Source organism: Miscanthus floridulus, chromosome 5, assembly GCF_019320115.1.
Source record: "Miscanthus floridulus cultivar M001 chromosome 5, ASM1932011v1, whole genome shotgun sequence".
NCBI lineage: Eukaryota > Viridiplantae > Streptophyta > Magnoliopsida > Poales > Poaceae > Miscanthus > Miscanthus floridulus.
The window spans coordinates 141644813-141669454 of record NC_089584.1 but is presented as its reverse complement, the minus strand read 5'-3'; the positions used below and the strand labels follow the sequence as shown (position 1 = coordinate 141669454).

The following is a 24642-nucleotide window of genomic DNA, read 5'->3' as shown; positions in this document are numbered from 1 at the left end:
GTCAAAACTCTGACACCAGAGAAGAGGCTGGCACGCCTCGATGTAACCCGTGGCCATGATGGGCCATACCTAGGGATTCACATCAAGAATAGTATCGGACGTGCCGGTGCTGTTCTGTCTAACCCTTGTACGAACGCTGACAGGCGCGTCAGTTCACCACGATGTCCGCCGGGACAGAGTGGAACGCCATGACCAACAAATGATGCCTACGCATGGCGCCAGTGATGAACAGGGCCGCGACATGGAGCCATCCTTGTTGATATCTACAGGATCGACGAGACCCGCATGAAGGAGGAGGACCCGACAACCCTGGAAGCCTTCTTTTCTCTCTCGTTCTTCTCCTTTTCCTCCTTTGTAACCCGCGCTTTTCCTTCGCCTATAAAAGGGAAAGCAGGACGCCCCACGGCGAGGGGAAGATAAAAACACAAGAGCACGACACGAGCACACAGTTGAGCGGCAATGAGCTCTCAGCACCCGTTCACTCCTTCCACCAGAGACTTGGGATCCTCTCCCTCTCTCGCCTGTTTGTAACCCCTACTACAAACCAAGTGCCGGTAACACGAGCAGTAGCGAACTGGATGTAGGGACGTTCCGCCCAAACGAGTATAAACCCTTGTGTCCTCCAAGCACACCATCCGAGCCAGACACGCAAATACAAATTTACTCGTCGGTGGTCCGAAAACACCGACAACAGTCTTATTTGTTTGTTCTCTGGTTCTGTTCTTTACAAACTTCTGCATTTATCCTTGGTTCGAAAAGAAAAAAATGCCACATGGGCATGGAAAAAGATATTATCTAGCATATGAACTAATGAAAACTGTATGGTTGATTAAAAGTGGACTTGCCTACATAAATCCAAAAGAACAGTGGGAAATTTGATGATACTAAAAAATGTTTAAAATGTGCTACTGTGAACACCAGTATTACACCTCCAGCTTCCACCAACACTGCAGTTGAGCCAGTCGCTCAAACTGCAGATATTTGGAACCCTCAAATGCAGAGATGTTTGGGCTGTGGCGGATGGGGAGTTGGTCTTGTCCAACCCTGGGGATACTGCAATCACTGCACAAGGTAATCTATTTAATCTCACCCATTTAAGTTGAACAAATCACTACTAGAGAACAAACTTTAGAACGATGTCCCAATTTGGCATTAGCCTCGGCATTTTTTGCCCCCGGGACTAGAGAGGCCTTTAGTCCCGGTTGGTGTCTCCAACCGAGACTAAAGGTCCCTACCCAACGGCTAAACCAGGACTAAAAGTCCCCCAACCTTTAGTCCCGGTTGGTAATACCAACCCAGACTAAAGGTAGACCCTTTAGTCCCGGTTGGTAACATCAACCGGGACTAAAGGTCCCCGGATGGGTTAGTTCAAAAGAAAAGCATCACATCCATTGTTAGATGTGTTGTGTAGGTGGGGTGGTAAGCTACGCGCGAGGCAGTGCATGAGGTCTTGGGTTCGAATCTCACGGGGCGCAGCGGTGAGAGGCATTATTTTTTTTAAAGCTGGGAGGATCTTTAGTCCCGGTTGTGGCAAACTGGGACTAAAGAACAACACCTTTAGCCCCGGATTGCTAGTCCCGGTTGGAAAACCAGGAGTAGAGCTAGTTCCCCCAACCGGGACTAGATCTCATTTCTGTAGTAGTGAATGTTTTATTGTGAAGCTTGATCTATAATTTATTAATTTTATGTGTAGTCACATAAAATGGGGTCGAAGGCATTGACCCTCGACTCGGGAACGACATCCCTGACCTGGGTACATGGGTTCATAAAAGCAGGGTCATCTTCGACCCCACCGTGTAAAAACCTTTCGCAAGTAGTGTACCATGTTTCATGACTCCGTTGGCCAGGGAACTTTGTGACTATGATTTTATCTATCTCGAATCTCGTATAGATGGCATGATATTGTTATATAAGTATACTTTTGAATGGATCTCTGTGATCTAACCCACATTCATGATTTTGTCATTGACCTGTGTGCTGCCAATATAGCACCAGATCTAATCTTGCATGTTGTCTTTATTATGTTATGATTTATGAACCATTGGTAACACCAAATCCAAATGAACAAACATTGAGAAACATAGCTAAACTGTTTGCTGGTAAATACTCATGGCAGGGTTCAAAATCTTCCTTTTCAACAGTATCCAACTTATGCAAATAATACGATGCACGCCAGTGGTAACAATGCTCCCAAAACTCAGGGGAATGTTTCAGCTAAGGACAGGTATAATAATACAAGCATTTTGGGTTGCTGCATGGCTGTGCTTCTTCCATGTGCTCTATGCACTACTTTATGTCTGGCCTCAGCTACTTAAGCAGAAAAGTGTCATTTGTTTCCTTTACATGCAGATCAAGCTCAAAACCACCCTTAGGGAAAACAAACAGAAAAGATCACCGCAAAAGAAATCGCCCCGAGAACGATGAGCTTGACCCAATGGACCCGAGTTCTTACTCAGATGCTCCACGTGGTGGCTGGTACATGACATCTCTCTTCCTTCTCAATGATTATCCAGTTGACTTTTTCAAGCTTTCATGGTGTTTGCTGTTAATGTATTCTTATTTTAGCTTTGTGCAACCAAGAAAGAATGTATGCATAATAAATTATGTGTGATCCTGTATTAATGGTGCTGCACTCTTGTTTTTGCAGGGTTGTTGGTTTGAAGGGTGTTCAACCACGAGCAGCAGATACTACCGCAGCTGTATGTTCTTTGATTTGCAAGATTTATTTTGTATTATCCTAGCCTGTAGTGGATATTAATAACATTAAGAACTTTGTATCCGGTCATGAAGTGGTGTTTTCTCTCTGTAATTCATATGGATATGTTATGGGGGGACTCAGGATTATCTGGAGGTCACTTGGCCACTAATAATGGGATTTCTATACAAACATGAAATATTATTCATCCAGACACCAAATTCTGATTGTTTTATACTCGGAATGATGAGGCCTCATTTTTTATGTTTTAATTTCAGGGACCTTTGTTCCAACAAAGACCATATCCCTCACCGGGTGCTGTGTTGAGAAAAAATGCAGAGGTAGCAACCCATGGCAAGAAACGTGGTGGTATGGCTCTGATAACGGCCCGTTCGGCTTACCTTATAATCCACACTATTCAACTTGTTTTTTCAGTCGGAGCAGTATTTTTTTCTCACAACAATTTAGCCAGAACAGTATTTTTCAACCAAATTCAGCCAAGTTTCAGCAAGTCGAACGGGACCAACAAAAAGAGGAGATGGCAGCGACAAACTTGGGGAGGCAGATTAGTCTTTTGGTGAACTGAAATGTTGTGCAATCAGAATATCCTCGGTGGTTTTGTCTCAGTAGCTGCTAAACTATCGTTGCACTCCTTACGAAAATCGGAAAAATGTTTGGCTGCCAGATTTGAAACGAGGAAACTCACTACAGTTCACGAGGTTTGCAGCTAGATTAAAGCTATAGTGTACTCGCTGGGCCTAGAGGCTAGAGCGATGTGAGCTCACTGCAGCTTGCTGGTGACACATTTACTGAGCTCAGCGCGATTTGCTGATGACATTCACTGTGCCCTTGGTGTAAATTTTATATTAACCTGTAATTTGTAATTGGAAAGAGAGTGATTTCAATGTAAAGAATTAACTTTTGTGTAGCGATGAATCATTCTAGCGATGCACGTAGCCAGTAAAAACATTGAGCATGTTGACGAAACATCTCGGTGGGCTAATTATCTCAATGAAACGCTACTACTCTCTTTGTTCCAAATCAAATTGTAGTCAGTTTTAGATTTGTTTTAAGTTAAACCTTTTAAATTTATTAATCAAGTTTATAGAAAATGTATAAACATTTATAACATCTATAGCATATATTTTGACAGTGTATATATTTGATATTGTAGATATCAATATACTTTTCTATAAACTTGATTAAGGTTAGACAAGTTTGATTTGTGATAATGCTAACATGACTTACAATTTGGATCAGAGAAAGGTTCACCTCAGTCAATTGACTTGCAGTGAAGTAGCTTGGGGACTTTGGAAGCAAGAAAAGACATTATCACATGCTTGACTATGGTTGTATTCTTCATAGCCGGAGTCTCAGTTAACATGATAACAACCTTTGGAGCATGCAAAATTCCCCAGCTTAAAGTGTTCGTCAATAGCAAGGAGTTTAGGATAACCTTTTTTTTTTAATCTTGAGACATACCAGCTCAATATTTTAGAGACTCCGGATTTGCGTACGTACTGGTAAGCATTTGCGTCTGCACTTCGATTCACAAAGGGTGAAATGTAACAAAAAGAAACTAGTTTAATCGAAACCACTCCAAGAAAAGTAATACTTGTTACCACCAAAAAAACTTGGGAGTAATAAAACAATATACTATTGTAGATTCCACTCTGAGAAAAACAATACATTATTATTGCCACCAAAGAAAAAAAAACTTGATAGAGTAATAAAACAATCTACTGGTGGAGAACATGATGTCACAATATTTGAAAAAAAATTGTTGCAATTAGCACAAAGGGAAAACTTGTTGGAATAATAAAACAATCTATTCTTGGAGAATATGATGTCTCAGCATTTGGAAAAAAAATGTGATGCAAATTTAGGATAAAGCCTACATTCGTCAATCTCTTGATCTACAGTCTCAGTCTCAGTTCTTCGGATGTGCTCAAAGGGGTAGGCCGTGTATGCATGCGTTCATGAGGGTGATGGGTGACCGGTGAGTGTGCGTACATGTAAGAGTATCTGCGTCTATACTGTAATTCAAAAAAATAGGTTAAAACCTACCTTTCACAAAAGTTTAAAACAGAGCTTATCGTTTAGGTATATAATCCGTTGGCTCTTTAACAAGAATAACACGGATAAGAGGCCTCTGTAATAATAAACGGGACCTTAGTCATCTAAAAATTATTTCATTTAAACCGAATGAGTGTCACACACATTCCAGTTACTTATTATGTTAGATCAGTTCTCCCATCGTTGAGTCCCCGCTACCACTAGTCTTCCCTCCTCTCAAAACCACCCTCTCTAAGCTCCGTCTCATTTCCCGCTTCCAGTAACTAAGCCCTAACCTGAGTAATTACATTAATATGCTAAAATTATCATATATTATATAAGATAATCAAATTAGTATACTAGTGCATTACTATTGACACCCAATTTACCATATTACTAAGAACTTTATTTGCACAAATATAACGCCACCCACTATAGTAATTTTGATACCAAATCTAAGGATACTTTCCACTTAATTAATATCTCCACTATAATTGAAAACTTGTCTCTATCAAAATCAAAGGGTTCATAATAGATCTACGGCAAATCCAAAGGCCCAGAAACGATGTTTGATGGAGGCTTCTCACACCCCCTCACCTCCGCACTCTCCCCGCCCGCATCCTCGTAGCTCTCGGCAATTAGGATCCAATCACCGATCATTCAACCATCAAAAAAGAAAGTCCGGGGAAAAAGGCATGACAACCTCCGCACCGCAGCATCCTCCTGTTGACGCTAGACTCCGGACGACTCTCGCCACCATCGCCGACTTGTTGATGGTCGCCGCCTCCTGCTGACTCACTTGGCCGCCGCCGCCGACGGACTGCACTACGACTACTGCTTCGAGCCCTGGACGCTGTGCTAGGGCCGCGTACGCGCGTACGTGGCACCGGCATCCTGCAAACGGCGGCGACCGGACGGCACAGCTCCGTCAGACCCGCAAACGACGGCGGACGACGACGTCGTACGCGGCGACCAGGACACAGAACCAGTGCCGCGAACGCCGCGGCGAGACCTGCCGAGCCTGGCATTCAGATCAGGCGTCGGCAAGAGGCTGCAGTCCGTTCGCGAGGGCACTTCTCCCGTCGACAAGGTCACGGTGCCCACGACGAACACCGCTCACAGCCCGGCGACCGTCGAAGACACCTACATACGGCGAGGACAGCAGCACTGTGTGCGTACTGGTGCCAGCCAGGTGAACATGCGTGTGTGCGTGCATGGACTGGTGCATGGCACTGTGCTGCTAAAGTTTACTGGCTTCCTTGCGATACTATCAGAAATCTTGCTGTCGCCTATCACATTTGTTGATGGATTGGTCACAAATAATTTGAGAACAATTGATTTCTGGTTTTCTGAGATTTTGTGCTGACATTGACTATCCATTTGTAATAGGTACTATAAATAAAAATCAAAGGTCCTACGTCATCACAGACTGCTTGTGATACATTAACTAAATGTCTACGTCGAGAGATACACACGATCCACTAAGCGACATCACCAACATCACAGGTATGATTTTACATTGTATTAATTTGGTATCATAAATCTTAATGCTCTTTTCTAGACATTCGATCAGAGTTTAAAAAGTTTGACTTACAATAACTCTACAAATTGATTTTTACAGAGACCGATGGAGTAATATATAACTTTGGGTTGGCTAATTGGTTTCCTGTGCTGTGACCATATAGATGAGGCCCGACGGACTAGGGAACAAAGGAACTTGCAGCAACGAATTCGGCGAGCTGAAATGACCGACGAACAAAGAGAGGAGATGAGGAGGAAACAACGTGAGTACCAACGTCACTACCGAGAACGGAAGAAGGCCGAGTCCCAAAACAATAGCGCTTCTTGTGTTTTGACTGCACCCGGTATAATTTTTCTTTGCTTAGTTTATTATTACTCAGGCTCTTAATATACTCAAACCAACGTTATGAGATGGACCAAAAAAATGCAGGTACTAATTGTTCTCAGATAGACCAAAACTCGCCAATTATACTGGACAAGGAAAATATCCAACCAACCGCACATGGGAATCATAGCCATGGTGGCATTGGCACCTCAACGGCAATAGGCACTGCTCTATCAGTGGCTAGCGGTAAAGATTGGATACGTGTTTATTATGTGAAAGAGTCTCATTATTTAATTTTTGTAATCTCACAAACGTGACCCTGCAGATATTAGTAACCATACGATGGGCGAAAGGAACGCGCAACAACGAAAGAGAAGAGCAGAGATGACCGATGAGCAGAGAGAAGAGAATAAAAGGAGACAACGTGAGTACCAACGTCAATATTGTTTTTAAATTTTTTAATATCCCCTTTCTAAAACTTGGTGTTTTGGTCATAAAGTTAATAGGAATGGAAAGAATGATAAAGCATGTAGCAGAGCATATCCAACTGGACCGACAAAAATGGAAACACGGTATCGAAGTGTCATCTTGGCCAACTAAACATATGATCACTAAAAGAGCGCAAACAGATGGGTAAAAGATCAACTATACCTTTTGTGTACATGGCATTGTCACACCAGCAACAATACCTGTATCACTCATATTTTACTTGTAATATTTGCACAGTGTAAGTTGCGGTTTATGGATGCTTAATTATATGGAGTACTGGACTGGAACAACTTTATCTGACACTGTGACCCAGGTAATTTCATAAGAATATTTCTAAATATTTTTTATTTTGGTTTGGTTAATAATCACGACTTGCTCATATTTTTAGGACGATATAAGTAACTTTAGGTTCAAGCTACCTGCGATCTTGTATAACTCCACGCTAAACACAGCGAGAGGGTTACAGGATGATGAGCAAGATATGGAAGACAACAATAATCTTGATGATGATGTTGTAATGCTCGATAATCCAGATGAAATAGATATGATACTGTCGGGTACAACAACATGGACAAACAAACAAGACCTATTGTCTGCATTTCGTGCAAGCATCCTGTTGAATAATGACCCTGAATCTTTAGAGTAAGTCATTCTAAAGTAAATTATTTTGTTCTAATTTAAAGATTTTTCATCACCCCTGCTACAACTGCTACGATAATTCATTTGTTTGTTGTCCTGGTTTTTTTAGCAAAGAATGGGTCCGAAGCACACGACCGTATCCGATTTCTTTAACTCGTAGAAAAATTGGCGATATTTTAAACGAGAATATGGAGATGGATCATAATTGCTTCAACCTTGCTGTTTGGATGGCTGCATCCAATAACGCCTCTATGTTGGAGAAAGACAAATACCACTATATGGACCTCTAGTTTGCTGTAAGTTGATATAATTTTTCACTAATGTATATAAATCATTTGTTAGTTGTATCATTAATTAAATAGTGATAATTGTTGAAAAAAAACAACAGTCGAGAACTCAGTTTGGACGAGATCTAAGGTGTTGCGACTGGATAGACTATGAAGAACTAGCAAAATTGCTTCAATGCGGGCCCGATAGGAACTACAAAATACAAAATTGCAGCACTGTAAGATATATGTTCATTAAACTCCTTTGAAAACTTATATTTTGTATTGCACTTATGTTTTTTTTGTTTGTTTACAGATTCTATTGCCATATTTTCGAGATAGGAACTATATTTTATTCATATTTGACATGGGTAACAAAATTGTACACATTCTAGATCCGCATTCTCCAAAACTATGGTACTCGGGTCTAGATCCAATCATGCCATATAATGGTATATTAGAGATAGTTTTGAATTATTTCAGTTTCTCCATGACATTAGTCAATCCTGCATGGAAAGAGAATGTTTACCTCTGGCGTCGTCAATTAAAACTATATCTTCCAAAAGCTATGGACTGGTAACAACTTATATTGTGTTTATCTTATCTTACCATCAAATAAATAGTGATTTGATTTAACTACAACAAATAAACACTTGGGCTCTTCTTCTCCACGAAATTGGCAAGCTTCCTTGTTTACAACTACCTAAAGTTGTGGAATGGCGAAAGATTATCGTCGTTTGTCAACATAGTAAGCGTAAAATATTTCTATGTATATTTTATATGTTATCTACCAAATCAGTAAGTTAACTTATTATATATTATCTATATCATTCGCAGAGGTCAGATTCACTGAGGACGAAATTTTTAGTTGACATTTTGAAGAGCAGCGCAAATGAATGTACATATGACATCTCTGGGAAACTGCAAGATCTACTTAAACTCATAAATTAGTAGGATAGATATGTCAGACATGACTTTATTATGCCTTATTATGCATGCGTGTTTTCCAGATAAATACATCGTTATGTACCATTGCGTGTGACTTAAACTATCAAAAAATTTCGTTGTTTGGTTATTTTCATGTGATTCCCAGAATAAAGCCGTAGCGTTAGCACGGGCACTATTAAAGTAAGTAGTAAATGTCATCGGTGAGAGTTTGAACAATAAAAATCAAACTGTTGAATCATTTTGAAAGAGTTTAGTACACGATTTAAATATTTCGTGCAGATTCTGATCGAGGAGTGAAAGATAAAAAGAGTTTTGTGCTAACTTCCCTTGCAAATCAGAACAAATTTCAGCAAAACGACGGAAAAAAAAGGAAAAAAGAAGGCCCTCCCGTCCGTCGCTAATCCCGATCCCGATCTCCAAGCAAACCCACCTCCCCGGCTGTCCCCCACTCGCCGATCCAGATCTCCTCCACCTCTCCACTCTCCCACTCCAACCGGACGCCTCCGCCGTCACCGGCGGCGGTCGAGCCACACGCGCGCGCCGCCGAGGAACCCGGAGCGGGCGCCGGTAATGGAGCAGCTGCGGACGATCGGGCGGGAGCTGGCGATGGGGTCGCAGGGCGGGTGGGGGCAGTCCAAGGAGTTCCTCGACCTCGTCAAGTCCATCGGCGAGGCGCGCTCCAAGGCGGAGGAGGACCGCATCATCGCGCGCGAGCTCGAGCACCTCAAGCGCCGCCTCGCCGACCCCGACGTGCCACGCCGCAAGATGAAGGAGCTCCTCCTCCGCCTCGTCTACGCAGAGATGCTCGGCCACGACGCCTCCTTCGGCCACATCCACGCCGTCAAGATGACCCACGACGAGTCGCTCCCGCTCAAGCGGACCGGCTACCTCGCCGTCGCGCTCTTCCTCGACGAGCGCCACGACCTCGTCATCCTCGTGGTCAACACCATCCAGAAGGACCTCAGGTCGGACAACTACCTTGTCGTCTGCGCAGCGCTCACCGCCGCGTGCCGCCTCATTGGTGAGGAGGCCATCCCCGCCGTGCTGCCCCAGGTCGTGGAGCTGCTCGCGCACCCCAAGGAGGCTGTGAGGAAGAAGGCCGTCATGGCACTACACCGGTTCTACCAGCGATCCTCCTCCTCCGTCTCCCACCTTGTCTCCAACTTCCGCAAGGTCCGGCACTTTTCCCCTTCATTTTTATGGTGCTAAGTCCATATTTTAATATAATAACTGACCGAAACCGATATTGAATAGCTCATAATGATCATGCATAAGCTACAATTTTGTCTCAAAGGCACCCTACTGCCAATTCTGTTCAAGATGAATGTTAGTATGCATTTAGAAATGGCCCTTTTCGCATTCCTTCATGTTTAGGATGTCACTCACAGGTTGCAAATTTGGACCGAATATGGATGGACTTCCCAAAATGAAATTTTTGCATGTGCAGTACATTTACTTATGTTATTAAATTCTTGCAAGATAGAATAACTTTTCTTATCTTAAAAAAAAAGAATAACTTTTCTTATTTAATCTCTGCACGGAGCAATGAGGTTCTGAATTTATTTGTTGCTATACAGAGGCTCTGTGATAATGATCCAGGGGTGATGGGTGCAACTCTATGCCCCCTCTATGACCTGATTTTGGAGGAACCAAATTCGTACAAGGATTTAGTTGTTAGTTTTGTTAACATCCTCAAACAAGTTGTGGAGAGGAGGCTTCCGACTTCCTATGATTATCACCAAATACCCGCACCGTTTATTCAGGTATGTGAGTTAAATTAAGGGGCTTAAGCGTTTGTACCCCTATTTTTAAACGAAGGAAGAGTTTACCCCTGGTCTGTTAAGTCCCTCTAACGGTGTTAACTTTTGGACGAAATGACAACTTTGCCCATGCGTTGTTACCCCTGTTTGTTTTTTATATTTGTGTTTTTACCCCTATTTTCATATCAAAGTTTTGGCAACTTTAATACAAAATTAGACAATTTAATCAGTTCACAATTCAACAATTGTTAGAAAAAAAATAGATAGCATTTCAGCTGTCTAATGACGATGGCGAAGCTGTAAGGCAGTAATTATGTCAGGATGCAGTCCCTGATCTGAATGGTTTTCGGGCTGCAAGATCAGATCAGATCCTTTCAGCTGGGCTTGGACTGAAGATGTCAAGATGTTACTCTGCTAATCCTGATTCCTCAATTAGGGGCATAGGCATAATGATTTTGTTATGTCTGTGGCTGCGCTTCACTTCTACAGATTCCTTCCACGGATTACATGATGAGTTATTCATGTTATCACAAAGTACTACTACTACCGAATCTTGGCAGTGGTAAAAAAGAGATTAAAGAAGCAGTGGAAAAAAATTATCAAATTCTATGGAGAGGTAGCACAATAGCACTTAGCGGTACGCATTGCTCCGCCGGATTAGCAACACGAAGCTTGTCGTAGCGCCAGTCGATCTCGTCGGCGGCTGGATGTTCAGATCGAATGGCAGCGGCGGCAGCGGGGAGCACCGTGGCGGCGCTGCGGCCTCATCGCCGCCCGGGCCCGACGCGCCGTCCTTTGCAGAGAACTGACGAGGAGGAGCTGCAGCTGTTGCTGCAGTCCTCGGCGGTCGGGGCGCACCGCCGCCGCTCTAGCATTCGACGGTGCTGCTGTGGGCTGTGGCAAGACGCAGCAGTCAGCAGATCCACCTGCGCACAGCCTCTGGAAGTGTCGTGGTGGCAGGGGGGGGGGGGGGGGGGGGGGTTCACCGGGGGCGCGTGCCTGTGGGTCGCCCGCGCGGCAGGGGAGGGTCACGTTGCCAGGAGGCCTTCGGCGAGACCCACGCCGCGCGGGCGCCCCAGCCGGTACCCACGCTGCCGGGGGGAGCAGGGCGGAGGGAGGACAAGCCATGGGCACGAGCCGGTGTGTGTGTGTGTGGGTGGGGGTGGGGGGGTGGGGGGGAGCGGGGCGGAGGGAGGAGGAGCCACGCCGCCGCAGGGAGTAAACCCTAACACGGGATTTGCCGCGACTCTGGTTTACGACCTCGGGAGCGGTTCGACTGACCGAGAGAGGAAGGAGAAATAGACTGAAGGGTAAAACTGCCTTTTGGTGTGGGTGCCTTTTCTTTTTCTTTTGCCATTTAATCCAACCATTTCTGACGGTGTTATGTACCAGGGGCAAACGGGAGCTTCATTTGAAAAAAACGAGGGTAAAATCACAAAGTTAAAAAAGAAGGGGCAAAATCACCATTGGACTATGGAATAGGGGCAGAAACACCAAAATCCCTTAAATTAAACATTATTTATTTGTTAGGTGTTGCTAGGTTGCCAGTGCGAGTTATGCTTCTTCTATGGGTTTAAGCCTTCAGTTGTCACCATGCTATCTGCCTTAGATTTCGTTTCTGTCATCTGCAGATAAAACTATTGAAGATACTTGCTGTGCTTGGTAGTGGTGATAAACAAGCAAGTGGGCATATGTACACTGTATTGGGTGACATATTCAGGAAGGGTGACACTGCGAGCAACATTGGCAATGCTATACTGTATGAATGCATATGCTGTATTTCATCCATTTTCCCAAACCCTAAGATGCTAGAGGCGGCAGCTGAAACAACATCAAAGTTTCTGAAGGTTTGCACATGATCTTTATTATGGGAAAAACAAATGGCATGTTGTGTTCTTTGGAGGCTAACCAACTTATTCATCCCTTTCATTGATTGCAGAGTGATAGTCATAATCTTAAGTACATGGGCATTGATGCTCTTGGCCGGCTAATAAAAATAAATCCAGATATTGCAGAAGAGCACCAGCTGGCTGTCATTGATTGCTTAGAGGTGAGGGATGTGCCATGTGAAGCACTAAAAATGTATGATAAACATTGATTCTGTGATATGTTGCTGCCATCCATAGCGTTCATCCCTGTAACATGTTCCTCAATGCAAGAGAAGAAGACAGCCATTTTATTGTAGTCATGTTCTAGTTTTAGAACTTAAGACAAGGAATGTTTTTTTTTTCAGTTTATTATGTCCAACCTTAGTATACATATTTCTTTGTATCAGTGATTTAACATTTTTTTGTTACTCTGTTTTGTCAGTACCACTCTCGATTTCTCACTCACTGTGTAATCCTGTGACTAGGACCCAGATGATACTTTGAAGCGCAAGACCTTTGAGCTTCTTTATAAGATGACAAAGTCAACAAATGTTGAAGTGATTGTTGATAGGATGATTGAGTACATGATCAACATAACTGATCATCATTACAAGACAGAAATTGCATCACGTTGTGTTGAACTTGCAGAGCAATTTGCGCCTAGCAATCAGTGGTTCATCCAGGTAATTACATGAGTACTGGCCTAAATGTTGTCAAGCATCTTTTGTTGCTTCTTGAGAGCTGAACGTTTTCTTCCTCTATTTTCTTACAGACCATGAACAAAGTCTTTGAGCATGCTGGAGATCTTGTCAACATCAGAGTGGCGCACAATTTGATGCGGCTAATTGCTGAAGGCTTTGGAGAGGAGGATGAAGGTGCTGACAGTCAGCTAAGATCGTCGGCTGTATGTACTCTCAGCACCAAAGTTTCATTGTAGCCACTTTCTTAACGCCAGACATGATTACTGTGGATAAATACACCTTCATTCATAATTTTATCCCCTAGTTGGTCAATTTCTCTTGAAATTTCGAAAACAAAAGGACTTACCTCGATTTAGCTTGATAAATTTCACTTTAGTTGACCAATGACAGTACGGAGATAGGCTGGGAAACTTATGTAAAGCTGGCCCAAAACGGATAGCTCCTGGTTTCTAACTTGACTGTTGAGGGAAATTTCCAATCTTTCATACTTCAATTCATGCTATTGTTCAACTCTATTCTAGAGTATGTAAACAATGTTTTATATAGCCACAATTGAACCTCTTTTTTCCATGTCTTCTCTGCTTGATCTGCCAGTGCCAATAACATTTTTTTTTACTACTAAAGAAAGCACTTCTTTTGTGCTTAAACAGGTAGATTCCTATCTCCGCATTGTCGGAGAGCCAAAGCTTCCTTCTTCGTTCCTGCAGGTAGTTATTTTCCTTGTCCTTTCTATTCTAAATTATAGTTTTTTGCGATATTTTATGTTGATTCATTTTATGTTCAGATAATATGCTGGGTTTTGGGGGAATATGGAACAGCAGATGGAAAATATTCTGCTTCTTATATTATTGGGAAGTTGTGTGATGTGGCAGAGGCCCACCTCACTGATGACACTGTCAAGGTATGCTTTTTGTAGCGTAGCTCATGTTTCATTGATCACTTGACTTGGCCTCCTTATATCTTGCATGCTCTATGCTGAAATATGACAATAGGTTCTAGTTAGGTACTCTGCCATTCAGTTCTGGGGTTGTTATAAAACTTGTGTTTGGTTTGATAATCTGTAATTGTCCCTGGAGATTTTTTTTGGTTACTCCAACAGATCTCTTATATTACATCTCCTGTAAGTTGTTTTAGGAGAGCACCTTAAGATCAATTTAGGATATAAGAGAATACTGTTGTAGTAGATTATCTAAAACTTGTCTCCTATATTTCTTTAGGGATAGGGGTGGGGGTGTTGTCTCCTTTATTTCGGAATTAGGAGAAAGAGTGTTTCTTTTAGGACTTACAAATTATAGGTATGGGAGATGAGATAGGATATTTGGTGGAGATGCTCTCTTTTTCTGCAATTTGAAGAGTACAGTACAGCACATGACACATTGTTGGATAATCTGAAACTTGGTATGGAGTTCAATCTATCGATCAACTATTTAGTGGGACTGTGTGGACTTTGGTATCACCAATGCCAAGTGGAAACTCTGCCCAATTTAACATATAATTGGTTCCAAAAAGGATGCAATTCTAGAATAGTGCTAAGTCAAAGTATCTCAAGTTTGACCAAATTTATATAAGTACCATTAGATTCGTCATGAAATATATTTTCATAGTATACCTGTTTGAAGTCATGCATGCCGATACTATTTTCTATAAACTTAGTCAAACTTAAGATAGTTTTCTAACCAGAGCTAGAATTGCATTTTTTTTTGTGACCAGGGCAGTATATGTTTTTCCCCTACATACAAGCATATATTGATGTTACCGACCACACTGTACATGACTGAATGTTTTTCCTTCACATGTGAAAAAATCATCTAGTGTCATTATACCAGAGAAGTGGAAATGTTTTATATTATGCATTGGACACTGGCTATTACTGATTGTTTTTTCTGGAAGTTTATGTTCTGTTGTTGATATGCCTTTTTGTATGCCATTATTGACGTACGGTGTTATTGTTTATTTGATTTTGCTTATTTAAGGCGTATGCAATCTCAGCAATTTTTAAGATATTTGCGTTTGAAATCGCTCTTGGAAGGAAGATTGATTTGCTGCCTGAGGTAAATGAACATCTGCGACTTTCTTTTTTCATAGTTCGGTCACTATCCTTATCAATTTAATAAGCTTTAGTCTGTTTCAAGCCACGCTGTTTCATTACATGTGTCTTCACATTCACAGAAAGAGCATCATGTTTCTCATGAAATTATAAATAAGATTAGTTCATTGCTTTTGTGAACACTGCTATTTTGGTTAAAAACGGGCAGTAATATCAAGCATTGCAAAGTTGGACGGCCGACTATATAAAGCAATCACGAGAATTCAGCTCTTTATATATCCTCGGATGTTGCATCATATATGATTTCATGACAATGTTTACTAAAATAATTTATTTATATCATTATATTCTGTCAGGAGCCTACCCCAACTTGCTTGGGACTGAAAGGCTATGTTGTTGTTGTATTATATTCTGTCAGGGAACCACGTGCATATACGTAAAATGTATATGATAGGAATCACACTGACGTATATGATGTAAATATAATTCCCATGGGCCATGGCAAGGAGGCCCCACTGATGAAATCTGAGAGCAAATATGTCTCGGGATTGATAGATTGATTATCAAGAGTACAGGGTACATATATAGGCAAGGATCCGGAGGGTTTATAGAAACACCCAATCAACGGTGATCCTTGCCTTATCAATCTAACTTAACCCCTAAGGCACTAGCCGCATGGGCCTTAACACCAGGCCCATAACAGCCCTATCAGGCGCCTATGCTAACAAAATCATTAATAAACTTTCTTCAGGCATAATTGTACTATGAAGTCACAAAAAGCAGAACTTATTGTGGATTTGGTAGCGTTTTTAGTTTCTATACTTTAAATATCTATAAATATTCTCTCTTCTTGCAGTGTCAAACATTGGTAGATGAATTGTCAGCTTCACATTCAACAGACTTGCAGCAACGGGCATACGAGCTACAGGCTTTATTAGGCTTGGACAAAAATGCTGTTGAAAGTGTTATGCCTGCAGATGCAAGCTGTGAAGATATTGAGGTAGTGTTATGTCATCCTTCTAAATGAACCTGCTTTTTCTACTATCTAGGCTTACTTTGAGATGTGAATGTTGGGGCATATCTTTTCATGTTCCGCCTAGAGCAGGAATTTCATTTTACACATTTCTCACGCGTGGTACGGACCTACATTTCTAAGTGTGTGACCATTTTATGGCACTTAAGGGATTTTGTTTTTGGCTAGAGAGGTACTCAGTTGAATCTGTTATTGCTAAATCTAATCTGTTAGGAGAGCTTTATAATCGTTCTTTTTTCAGTTAGGGGAGAGAAACAAAAGGGTAAAGTGCACCGGTGATCCTCAAACTTGTTGTGTGCGTGTGTGTGTTGCGCGCGCGCGCGCGCAGGGGGTGGGTGGGTGGGGGGCGGGTCGGGGTCTTAATTTGCAGATTTACATCCATATACTCTTATTAATTGTGTTGCTCAAATTCCAAATGTCATTAATCAACATATGTGTGCCTATTTGGCATGCATGATACAATTAGGAAGATGATGCTAGGGATCTAGCATGTAGGTTCCACACTAGATGAAAAAAAACAGGGTGACATGAATGTCAAGTAGGCCAGCCACAATCAGCACTGACTAGAGTGGTTTGGACCTTGAATGAACCAATTAGCTAATGTGGGGACCTAGAACTGCAAATTATTCATTTGGGTGCCTACATGACACTCCTACAAGTCCTGTTTGGCACAGCTCTAGCTCCAAGATCCAGGTTGGATTTGTAGTTTGTTGACTAAAATAAAGTGGTTTAAATATTTATATTACATTTAGCCTAAATGTAGAAAAATGATTCATATAAATTAAATGCTCTCGATGTACCTCCTCCAGACCCAAGATTTCTTGGAGCAACAAATACTTGCATTCCTTGAAGCTGGAGCTCTGCCACACCACCAAACAGGCCCTAAGAACCACATGCATTTTCCAAAAACGAAATATTGTTTTCTAGCTCAATGTTCTATGTCCTCATTCCATGGTCCCATCTTTCTCCTAAGACCTCCCTTAAGCTATTGTCACAGTTTCTTTTTCAATTGAGGGGGGTGTTTGGACTTAGGGATATGAGTGGTGAGGTTAGTCCTAACCACAACTTTTCCCTAGCCCACATTCAAGTCCTCTTATCTTTTCCCAATGTCACAGCCCGGTCCTCATATATCCCTAAAATCCTTAATTGCAATGTTAAAAGGTTGAGATTCCAAGTGACCAAATGTGGTTATTGTGAGTTTTCATCACGTGGATCTTCCCTTCTATTTTTTATAATAAAGAGTAACAATCTTGTAAATTTATGTTTGTATTGCAGGTCGACAGAAACCTCTCATTTCTAAACAGTTATGTGCAGCAAGCCTTGGAAAATGGTGCGTCCCCGTACATTCCAGAGAGTGAACGTTCTGGTGTTATAAGTGTTGGCAGCTACAGAAGCCAAGAACAACAGGAAACATCTTCCCATACTCTTAGATTTGAGGCCTATGAGATGCCTAAACCTTCGTTGCCATTAGCAACTTCACAAACCAGCATGTCCACACCAACTACTGACCTGGTTCCAGTTACAGAGCCAGGCTACTATAAGGAAGACCATCAAACATCAAAGTCTCAACCACCAGGTGATGCGGTTTCTGGTGAGTTTGGTGTCAAACTTCGCCTTGATGGGGTCCAAAAGAAATGGGGAAGGCCAACGTATTCCTCTTCTACACCCTCAAGCTTGGCGTCTAGTCAACAAACAACCAATGGGGCCTCTCATTCTGATGGGGGAGGGTCAAGTTCGCAGCCACGGGAGTCCTCATACGGTTCTAAGAGACAGCAGGGCACGGAAGTTTCAGCAGAAAAGCAACGGCTGGCTGCTTCACTTTTTGGTTCGGCAGCAGCTAAAGCTGATAGGAAAGCACAAGCTTCTAGAAAGACAGCAAAGGACAGTCCCTCAACCGAGAAAGTAGCTACCACTAATGTGACTGCCCAGCCTGTTAAGGAGCAAGTAATCCCTGCTGCACCACCGCCTGATCTGCTGGATCTGGGTGATGAGCCAGTTTCATCAAATCCTCCATCGGCTGATCCTTTCTCACAGTTAGAGGGGCTTCTTGGACCAGCATCGGCTGCTCCGGTGCTTTCTGGAACTCCAGCTACCAGCACTTCCAAAGCACCAGATCTTATGTCAATCTTCTCAGGTGATGTACCAACTGGAGTGGCTAGTGGATCCACCGATCCCACTCTAGGCGATGTTAATTCGACGAGCTCCCACAAAGGAGCAACTGCAGTGGCTTCAAAGAAGGGTCCAAGCCTTCAAGATGCCTTGCAAAAGGATGCGACTGCACGGCAAGTAGGCGTGACACCAACAGGGAACAATCCCAATCTTTTCAAGGACCTTCTAGGCTAAAGAGGACAGTAGGACACACCATATGCTCCGTGTGGCCTCTTTTGGTAAATGGAGTTCATCTCCGACATGGTTCCATAAATGAAACAGCGATGATCTCTCTGTTTGATCAGCATAGGAAAAGGGTTACAAGGGCTATCGCCCTGTTCGCTTGGCTTATAAGCTGTACTTTTTCAGCCAACGGGCAATGTTTATCTCTCACAACAAATTAGCTAACCGTACTTTCAGTCATGGCTTATCAGCCAAGCGAACAGGGCATATATTTGTTTGAGTCATAGGGCACGACCTATCTCCTTCCAATTGGGAGGGGGTTGCGCTGTTGAGATTTGTGGATGGTTGCGGGTATTTTAACTTTAACCTCTTGTAATTTTGTGCTGAGACTAGTGTACATGTGTTTACATGATGTGTAATTTGTACATGAGACCGTGGTCCAGAAGCGTGTGCCGGCGCTTTTTTGTTCAGCTGGGATGGGCCTGCTCATCTGTGCTTTTAGAGAATCCCATATATTTGATGATTGATATATACACTACAGTAGCTGGGCACTGGGAAGTAGAATAATAATAACAGTGTCATTCTCTGGAACTGGGTGGAATAAAAATATAAAATAGTAAATGTGTAAAGTTGTTGGTCGCCTTGTTGTTTTAGCTGATGAAAACCGTTGCCGGATGTTTGCAACTTTTAGCTGTTGAGAAGCATTGCAATTGTTTTCTCTTTTCGAATTCATTTAAACCTAATTCTGCTTGCAGCTGAGTAGGGCCATGGGGTATCCAGTATTTTGCTCATAAAAATGCCAAAAAGGTGATCTATTCTTTGCTGGTTCTGTTTATAGCAGAGCCTAGCTATTTGAGATCGCTGTTTTATTTCTTGGGTGTCTGTAGGGTGGTCGATGGAGATCTAACGGCATCACTTCATCTGATTTCTTGGGTCATCGCCTCATCGGGTAGTCCGCAATTGTAGTCGGCAGTGGGCCGGTGACCGCTATGCATGATGCGCCCGCGGAAAGAGCCGCTGGCCCGTAGGAACAGGTCGCTCGCGCAGTCGCGGGCCTCACTGCGACCATGGGCTGACGCCTGACGGGCCCGGGCGTTGGGGTGCCCTAGGCCTCGCATTCACCCAGGCCGGCCCGGGAATGCGTCTTCCGTCACAAGAGAAGCAATCCGTCGGATCAAAAAAAAAAAAAAAAAAAACCTAACACGCACGTATCTGCGTCACCCGTGACGTACCTTGCTTGACTTGCATCCCAGTCAAGTAGTGTGTATGATCCAGTATATAATGCTAAGCGTGTCTTTGTTTGTGGTTAATTACCATCATGTCAGGCTGTCAGCGTCACCCGTGCTTTCTCCACATGTCTGTGGCTCAAAAACTAGAGACCCCTTCTGGACAGGAACAGGAAGCACACCCGGTTACTGGGCTACCGAAACTTCGATGCTAACGTATAATCAAATGAAAGTCTCATCAATTATTGTCCATTGTAAATTACTGTACTTTTAGATGCAGCAGATATAAACCGGTCTCGTATATAGGCCCTGTTTGCTTGAGATTATCGGTCAGAATCCGCCCTGCTTTCCTGCCGAACATGGCCATAGACTGGCAGCAACCACATCCAGCATGCACCCGGAGAACGATATGTAGTACGTGCCACGCGAAGGTGAACCATTTGAAAGCCACTTTGTTTTAATAGCACCAATATATATACACCAATATATATACAGGTCTCGCCTGTAAATTAAAATTAGTTATTAATTCAAGCTAGTACGGTGACATGTCACATTATTATATACTCTCCCATACTAAAAAATAAAGTTGTTTTTGACAAGGCTTGAGTCAAATATTAAAAATATAAATTATGAATAACTTTTAAGTTGTTGAGTAAATCATATGTATAGATTTGTCTTGAAAAATACTTTCATAAAAATTTATATATATCACTTTTTGATAAATATCTTTATAAAAATAAGTAGTCAAAATTATGCTTTAGAGACCATCAGCAAATAAAATGAACCCACGGTCACAGGCTGACTGGTCTATGTGGTCCCGCCTGCTCTCGTCGTGATCCGTATCCTGCCGGCTATGCTGTTTATTGATCAGCCACGCAGTTAAACTGACCATATTTCTTCTGAAAAACAAATAAAGTTGACTACGCTGCTTATTTATTTGTTACTCCCTCCGTCTCTAAATAAATCAATTTCCTAAAATCCTTATAGGTCAAACTATCTTAATTTTGACCAACTTTATAAAAAAGAGTAACAACATTTATGACATAAAATGGACACATTATGAAAATATAACATATCTAATGGTACGATGTCATAAATCTTATGGATTTTTCTAAAAATTCGATCAAAGTTTAAAAAGTTTAACCTAAGATAACTCTAGAAATCTATTTATTCAGGACACAGGGAGTACTTTTACTACTCAGCGACAAAGTTGTGAGTATATCTAGGTGCGCGTTCATCTTCGGAGTCGTCGTTCTTAGCCCGTGTTCAGTTCCAAAAATAGTTCTAAAAAAGTGCTATAGTATCCGTCACATCGAATCTTGCGATACGTGCATGGAGCAGTAAATGTAGACAAAAAAAAAAAAACTAATTGCACAGTTTGGTTGGAAATCGCGAGACGAACGTTTTGAACCTAATTAGTCCATGATTGAACACTATTTGCCAAATAAAAACGAAAGTACTACAGTCCCTAAATTTCAACTTTCCGTCCAACTAAACACAGCCTTAGTGATGACTCTTCACTCAGCCCATACGACGTGCATGCTTACGTACGCGTCTATGCGATAGACGAAGAATGGCGATCCATGGAGTCATGGTGAAGTGTACATTCATATATTCAACGTAATAAAGTAATTAAAGGTACGGTGTGGTTGTTTGGAAAAGACGATCGAGGAAAAAAAAACCCTCAAAGTGACTGCTCAGTACTCTACTAATCTACTATGCATGCATGTCAGGGAAGATCGGATCAGTCGCGACAGTGAAATCCATCGCTGTTAACAATAATAACGTTGATATATATACATATATTTTAAAAATAAACGCGCGTGCATGGTAGTTTTATTTCGACCGCTACTATTCTAATTAACACATTGCAATCTATGAGAGGGTGAATTGTCAGACACAAGATTGAGGAATTGACAGTCTCAGGTAAGGTGCCGTAACAACTCATCTTCTTATCCTCTTCCCTGCCGCTATCGATCGGCCGGCCGGGCAATAATTTGGCATACAATCCATCAAGGTGATCCATCTTATCATCCTAAGCTGGCATCGTATGTTAGACAAGTATGTTTAGTTTTAACTTTGGGATATATTAATTGGTGCTTAAATTCGAGCTAGCTCTCTTGAGAATGACTAGTGCTAATTTTGGCAGATGACCTGTATAAGGACAGAATACATTTGGTATGGTAGTTTTTTTTGTTGTTGTTGCGTGTGTGTGGATAAAGCATTTTTGTTGTTGTTGTTGCGTGTGTGTGGTATGGTAGTTTTTTTGTTGTTGTTGGCAGATGACTAGTTTTTTTGTATCATCCATCGATTGATTCACAATGCTAACTTATGTGCTAGTGCGCTTGAGCTAAACTTTAAACCATATATATGTCACTAGCAAGACTGATGCTATAGCTGCCGGGATGATGATGAACACACAGATAGACGATGCCTATCCATCTTCGTAAACAAACATTGGTCATGTTGAGGATGGGCGAATTACTATAATTTCGTTTGGATATACGTGTGGACCAAGACATCTAGCGAGCAGGTACGTGTTGGATAGGAGTCTAGATTTTGGTTTCGTTTTGGATTTAATCAAATCAATTCAACACATGTCTTTGATTGCATAAAGTGCAAAGTTTCTATAGAGCATTTTGTCTTCATTACTTTTGGTTTAGTCGCACAATAAAGTTAATCATATATTGGTTGGGGGGCCCGCGTGCTCTGTGTTGGGAAATGTGCACACCAGTTGTGCAAGTGCATGTAAACTGAAGTTTGCATCTCTCTATTGCGAGGAAGGTGTAACTAGGTCAGGCACACCCATGCTTCTGGTAAATATTTCGTCAAGACGGTTTCTGTCTAGCTGCTAGTCAAGGCCGATCACTCCTGGCTATTACGACGAGCGAAATTTCTTGCAGAGTTCCCCTCGATACGTATCTACTTATTACGTACGGGGACAATGACAGTAGGCTGCCACGAGGTGTTAGGTGTAGGCCACTTGTTTCAGCTCTCAGAAATTTCCGCTCTTCTGGAGTGTTGTGAATAAACTTGCTTGTGATGATACTCCTCTTATCCGGATCAGAAATTTAATCTGAACCATTTCTTTATAGCTATGCAAAAATGTTTAATATATGCTGGTGGGTGACGAAACAACAGCTGAGGACGCCGCATGCACTGCTTGACGGATGTCTGCGAAAAAAGAATGCATTTTTCCCTTGACCTGAACTGAGCAGACGTTGACTTGGAGTCCTTTATGAAGGCTGCCGCTGCTCGCTCTCACTGCTCGTTGCAAAGGCAGCTAGCTGCTCACGGTCCTATTGTCTGCCTCCACCTGCCGGTACGAACGCGCATCGGCGCATGCATGCTCCAACCAAAGCCTCTTCTTTTCCTCTCTCCCTTTTCACTTTTTACTGTTTGCATATCTCCAGTCTCCAAATATCTATCTTTAGATATAGCTCCTGTGTATGTGGATCAAAGTAACGTGCAAGCAGAAGCAGCAGTTCTGTTTCACTTGCTGTCTCGTAGCATCCTCTCGCTTTTCTTGATCAACTCTCTTGTGTGTTACCAGCAGGGATGTGGAACAGCAGATCATACTTCGCCGGCGGGCAGGACAACGGCAACGACCAGCCGTACGGATACGGTGGCGGAGGCCAGGAGTATGAAGCGACTGGCGGGAAGAAACGCGCGTCCTCGCGGCTGAAGAAGAGCAGCGGCAGCAAGAATAAAGACGCCGACGCCGAGGACGACTACCCCAGCAAGTACGGCACCAACAACACCAGCGGCGGTAGCAAAGACGAGGGCGGCGACAACCGCTATAACCACAGGAACAGCAACGGCGGTACCGACGACGACTACAACGGCGTTGGCAGCCACCGCTACAACGGCGGCGGCGTAGTAGGCTCGCCCTACTACGGCGGCGGCGGCGGATACGGCAACAGCTCTCCCTACTACGGCGGTGGCGGATACGGCAACAGCGCTCCCTACGGCGGCGGCAGCTACTACGGCAACAGCGCTCCCTACGGCACGGGCGGCGACGCACCGTACAGCAACGCTCCCCCCGCCTTCTGGGCTCCCCAGGACGGCTCCAGGTCGCCGTTGTACATCAACACCAGGGCGGTGCACATGTACGGCGTGCCTGGTGGGTACGACAACGATAACAACAACAACGACGACCACCAGCAGAGGAGGAGAGGCGGCGGGTTCTTCGGCCCGGCGTTCCATGCCGTCGGCCACTTCTTCGACCGCAAGTTCGGTTTCAACGATAGGGACTGAAGCGCATATACACATATGGCCGGCGTGCCATGCATGCAACAGTGAACATGCATGTATGCTCGCGGGCGTCTCTCTCGACCTCGACGACAGGTCTACTATCTGCCTGCAGTTACACTGCACCTTCTTCACCCGCGTACTACATACTACCCTGTTAATAAGTGTGTCATTAATTAGCTAGAGCTCACCTGGAGCAGTTTGTTGCATCAAAGTGTATATATATATATATATATATATATATATATATATATATATATATATATATATATATATATATATATATATATATATTCCGAGTGTGCCATTCAGTGTCGTATTTGGTTTCCGCTGTGATGGAGATGAAGTGACGATGAACCCGTATGTATTAATGTATATACATATGTAACGTGTCTACGGAATGCATATATGGTATATGCATATGTATGTATGATTGTGTGCTTGTAGATGAAATAGTGTAAGGCAGCAAGTGCGCTATACTACTTTC

At 42.8% G+C, this 24642-nt stretch overlaps 2 protein-coding genes and 1 long non-coding RNA gene across 4 annotated transcripts; all 3 read left to right on the top strand.

The window, feature by feature from the left end:
- Positions 1-2346: 2346 nt before the first annotated feature.
- Positions 2347-3080, top strand: LOC136453906 (uncharacterized). Its single transcript, XR_010759090.1, has 3 exons — positions 2347-2475; positions 2648-2699; positions 2974-3080. It is a non-coding gene; the product is annotated as an uncharacterized lncRNA (long non-coding RNA).
- Positions 3081-9313: 6233 nt separating this feature from the next.
- On the top strand, positions 9314-19148 carry LOC136451000 (AP-4 complex subunit epsilon-like). The gene is made up of 11 exons (XM_066451719.1): positions 9314-10111; positions 10516-10701; positions 12330-12545; positions 12638-12748; positions 13052-13249; positions 13339-13470; positions 13918-13974; positions 14052-14168; positions 15241-15318; positions 16171-16314; positions 17623-19148. The coding sequence occupies exons 1-11, from the start codon at positions 9509-9511 to the stop codon at positions 18688-18690; spliced, it is 2910 nt and encodes a 969-aa protein (XP_066307816.1). The 5' UTR covers positions 9314-9508; the 3' UTR covers positions 18691-19148.
- A 3932-nt stretch (positions 19149-23080) lies between these two features.
- LOC136453905 (uncharacterized) lies at positions 23081-24380 on the top strand. 2 transcript variants are annotated; one of them, XM_066454461.1, is made up of 2 exons: positions 23081-23226; positions 23458-24380. In XM_066454461.1, the coding sequence occupies exon 2, from the start codon at positions 23463-23465 to the stop codon at positions 24159-24161; it is 699 nt and encodes a 232-aa protein (XP_066310558.1). In that variant the 5' UTR covers positions 23081-23226; positions 23458-23462; the 3' UTR covers positions 24162-24380. The 2 variants fall into 2 exon arrangements, with proteins under 2 accessions (XP_066310558.1, XP_066310557.1); XM_066454460.1 differs by having other exon boundaries at positions 23086-23226; positions 23461-24380.
- Positions 24381-24642: the final 262 nt, after the last annotated feature.

Bases quoted from the DNA above. Each gene is read 5' to 3' on its own strand.
- LOC136453905 (XM_066454461.1), top strand. From the start codon at position 23,463: ATGTGGAACAGCAGATCATACTTCGCCGGCGGGCAGGACAACGGCAAC.
- LOC136451000 (XM_066451719.1), top strand. From the start codon at position 9,509: ATGGAGCAGCTGCGGACGATCGGGCGGGAGCTGGCGATGGGGTCGCAG. The intron at 10,112-10,515 runs GTCCGGCACTTT...GTTGCTATACAG, and splicing joins TTGTCTCCAACTTCCGCAAG to AGGCTCTGTGATAATGATCC. The intron at 15,319-16,170 runs GTAAATGAACAT...CTCTTCTTGCAG, and splicing joins AGATTGATTTGCTGCCTGAG to TGTCAAACATTGGTAGATGA.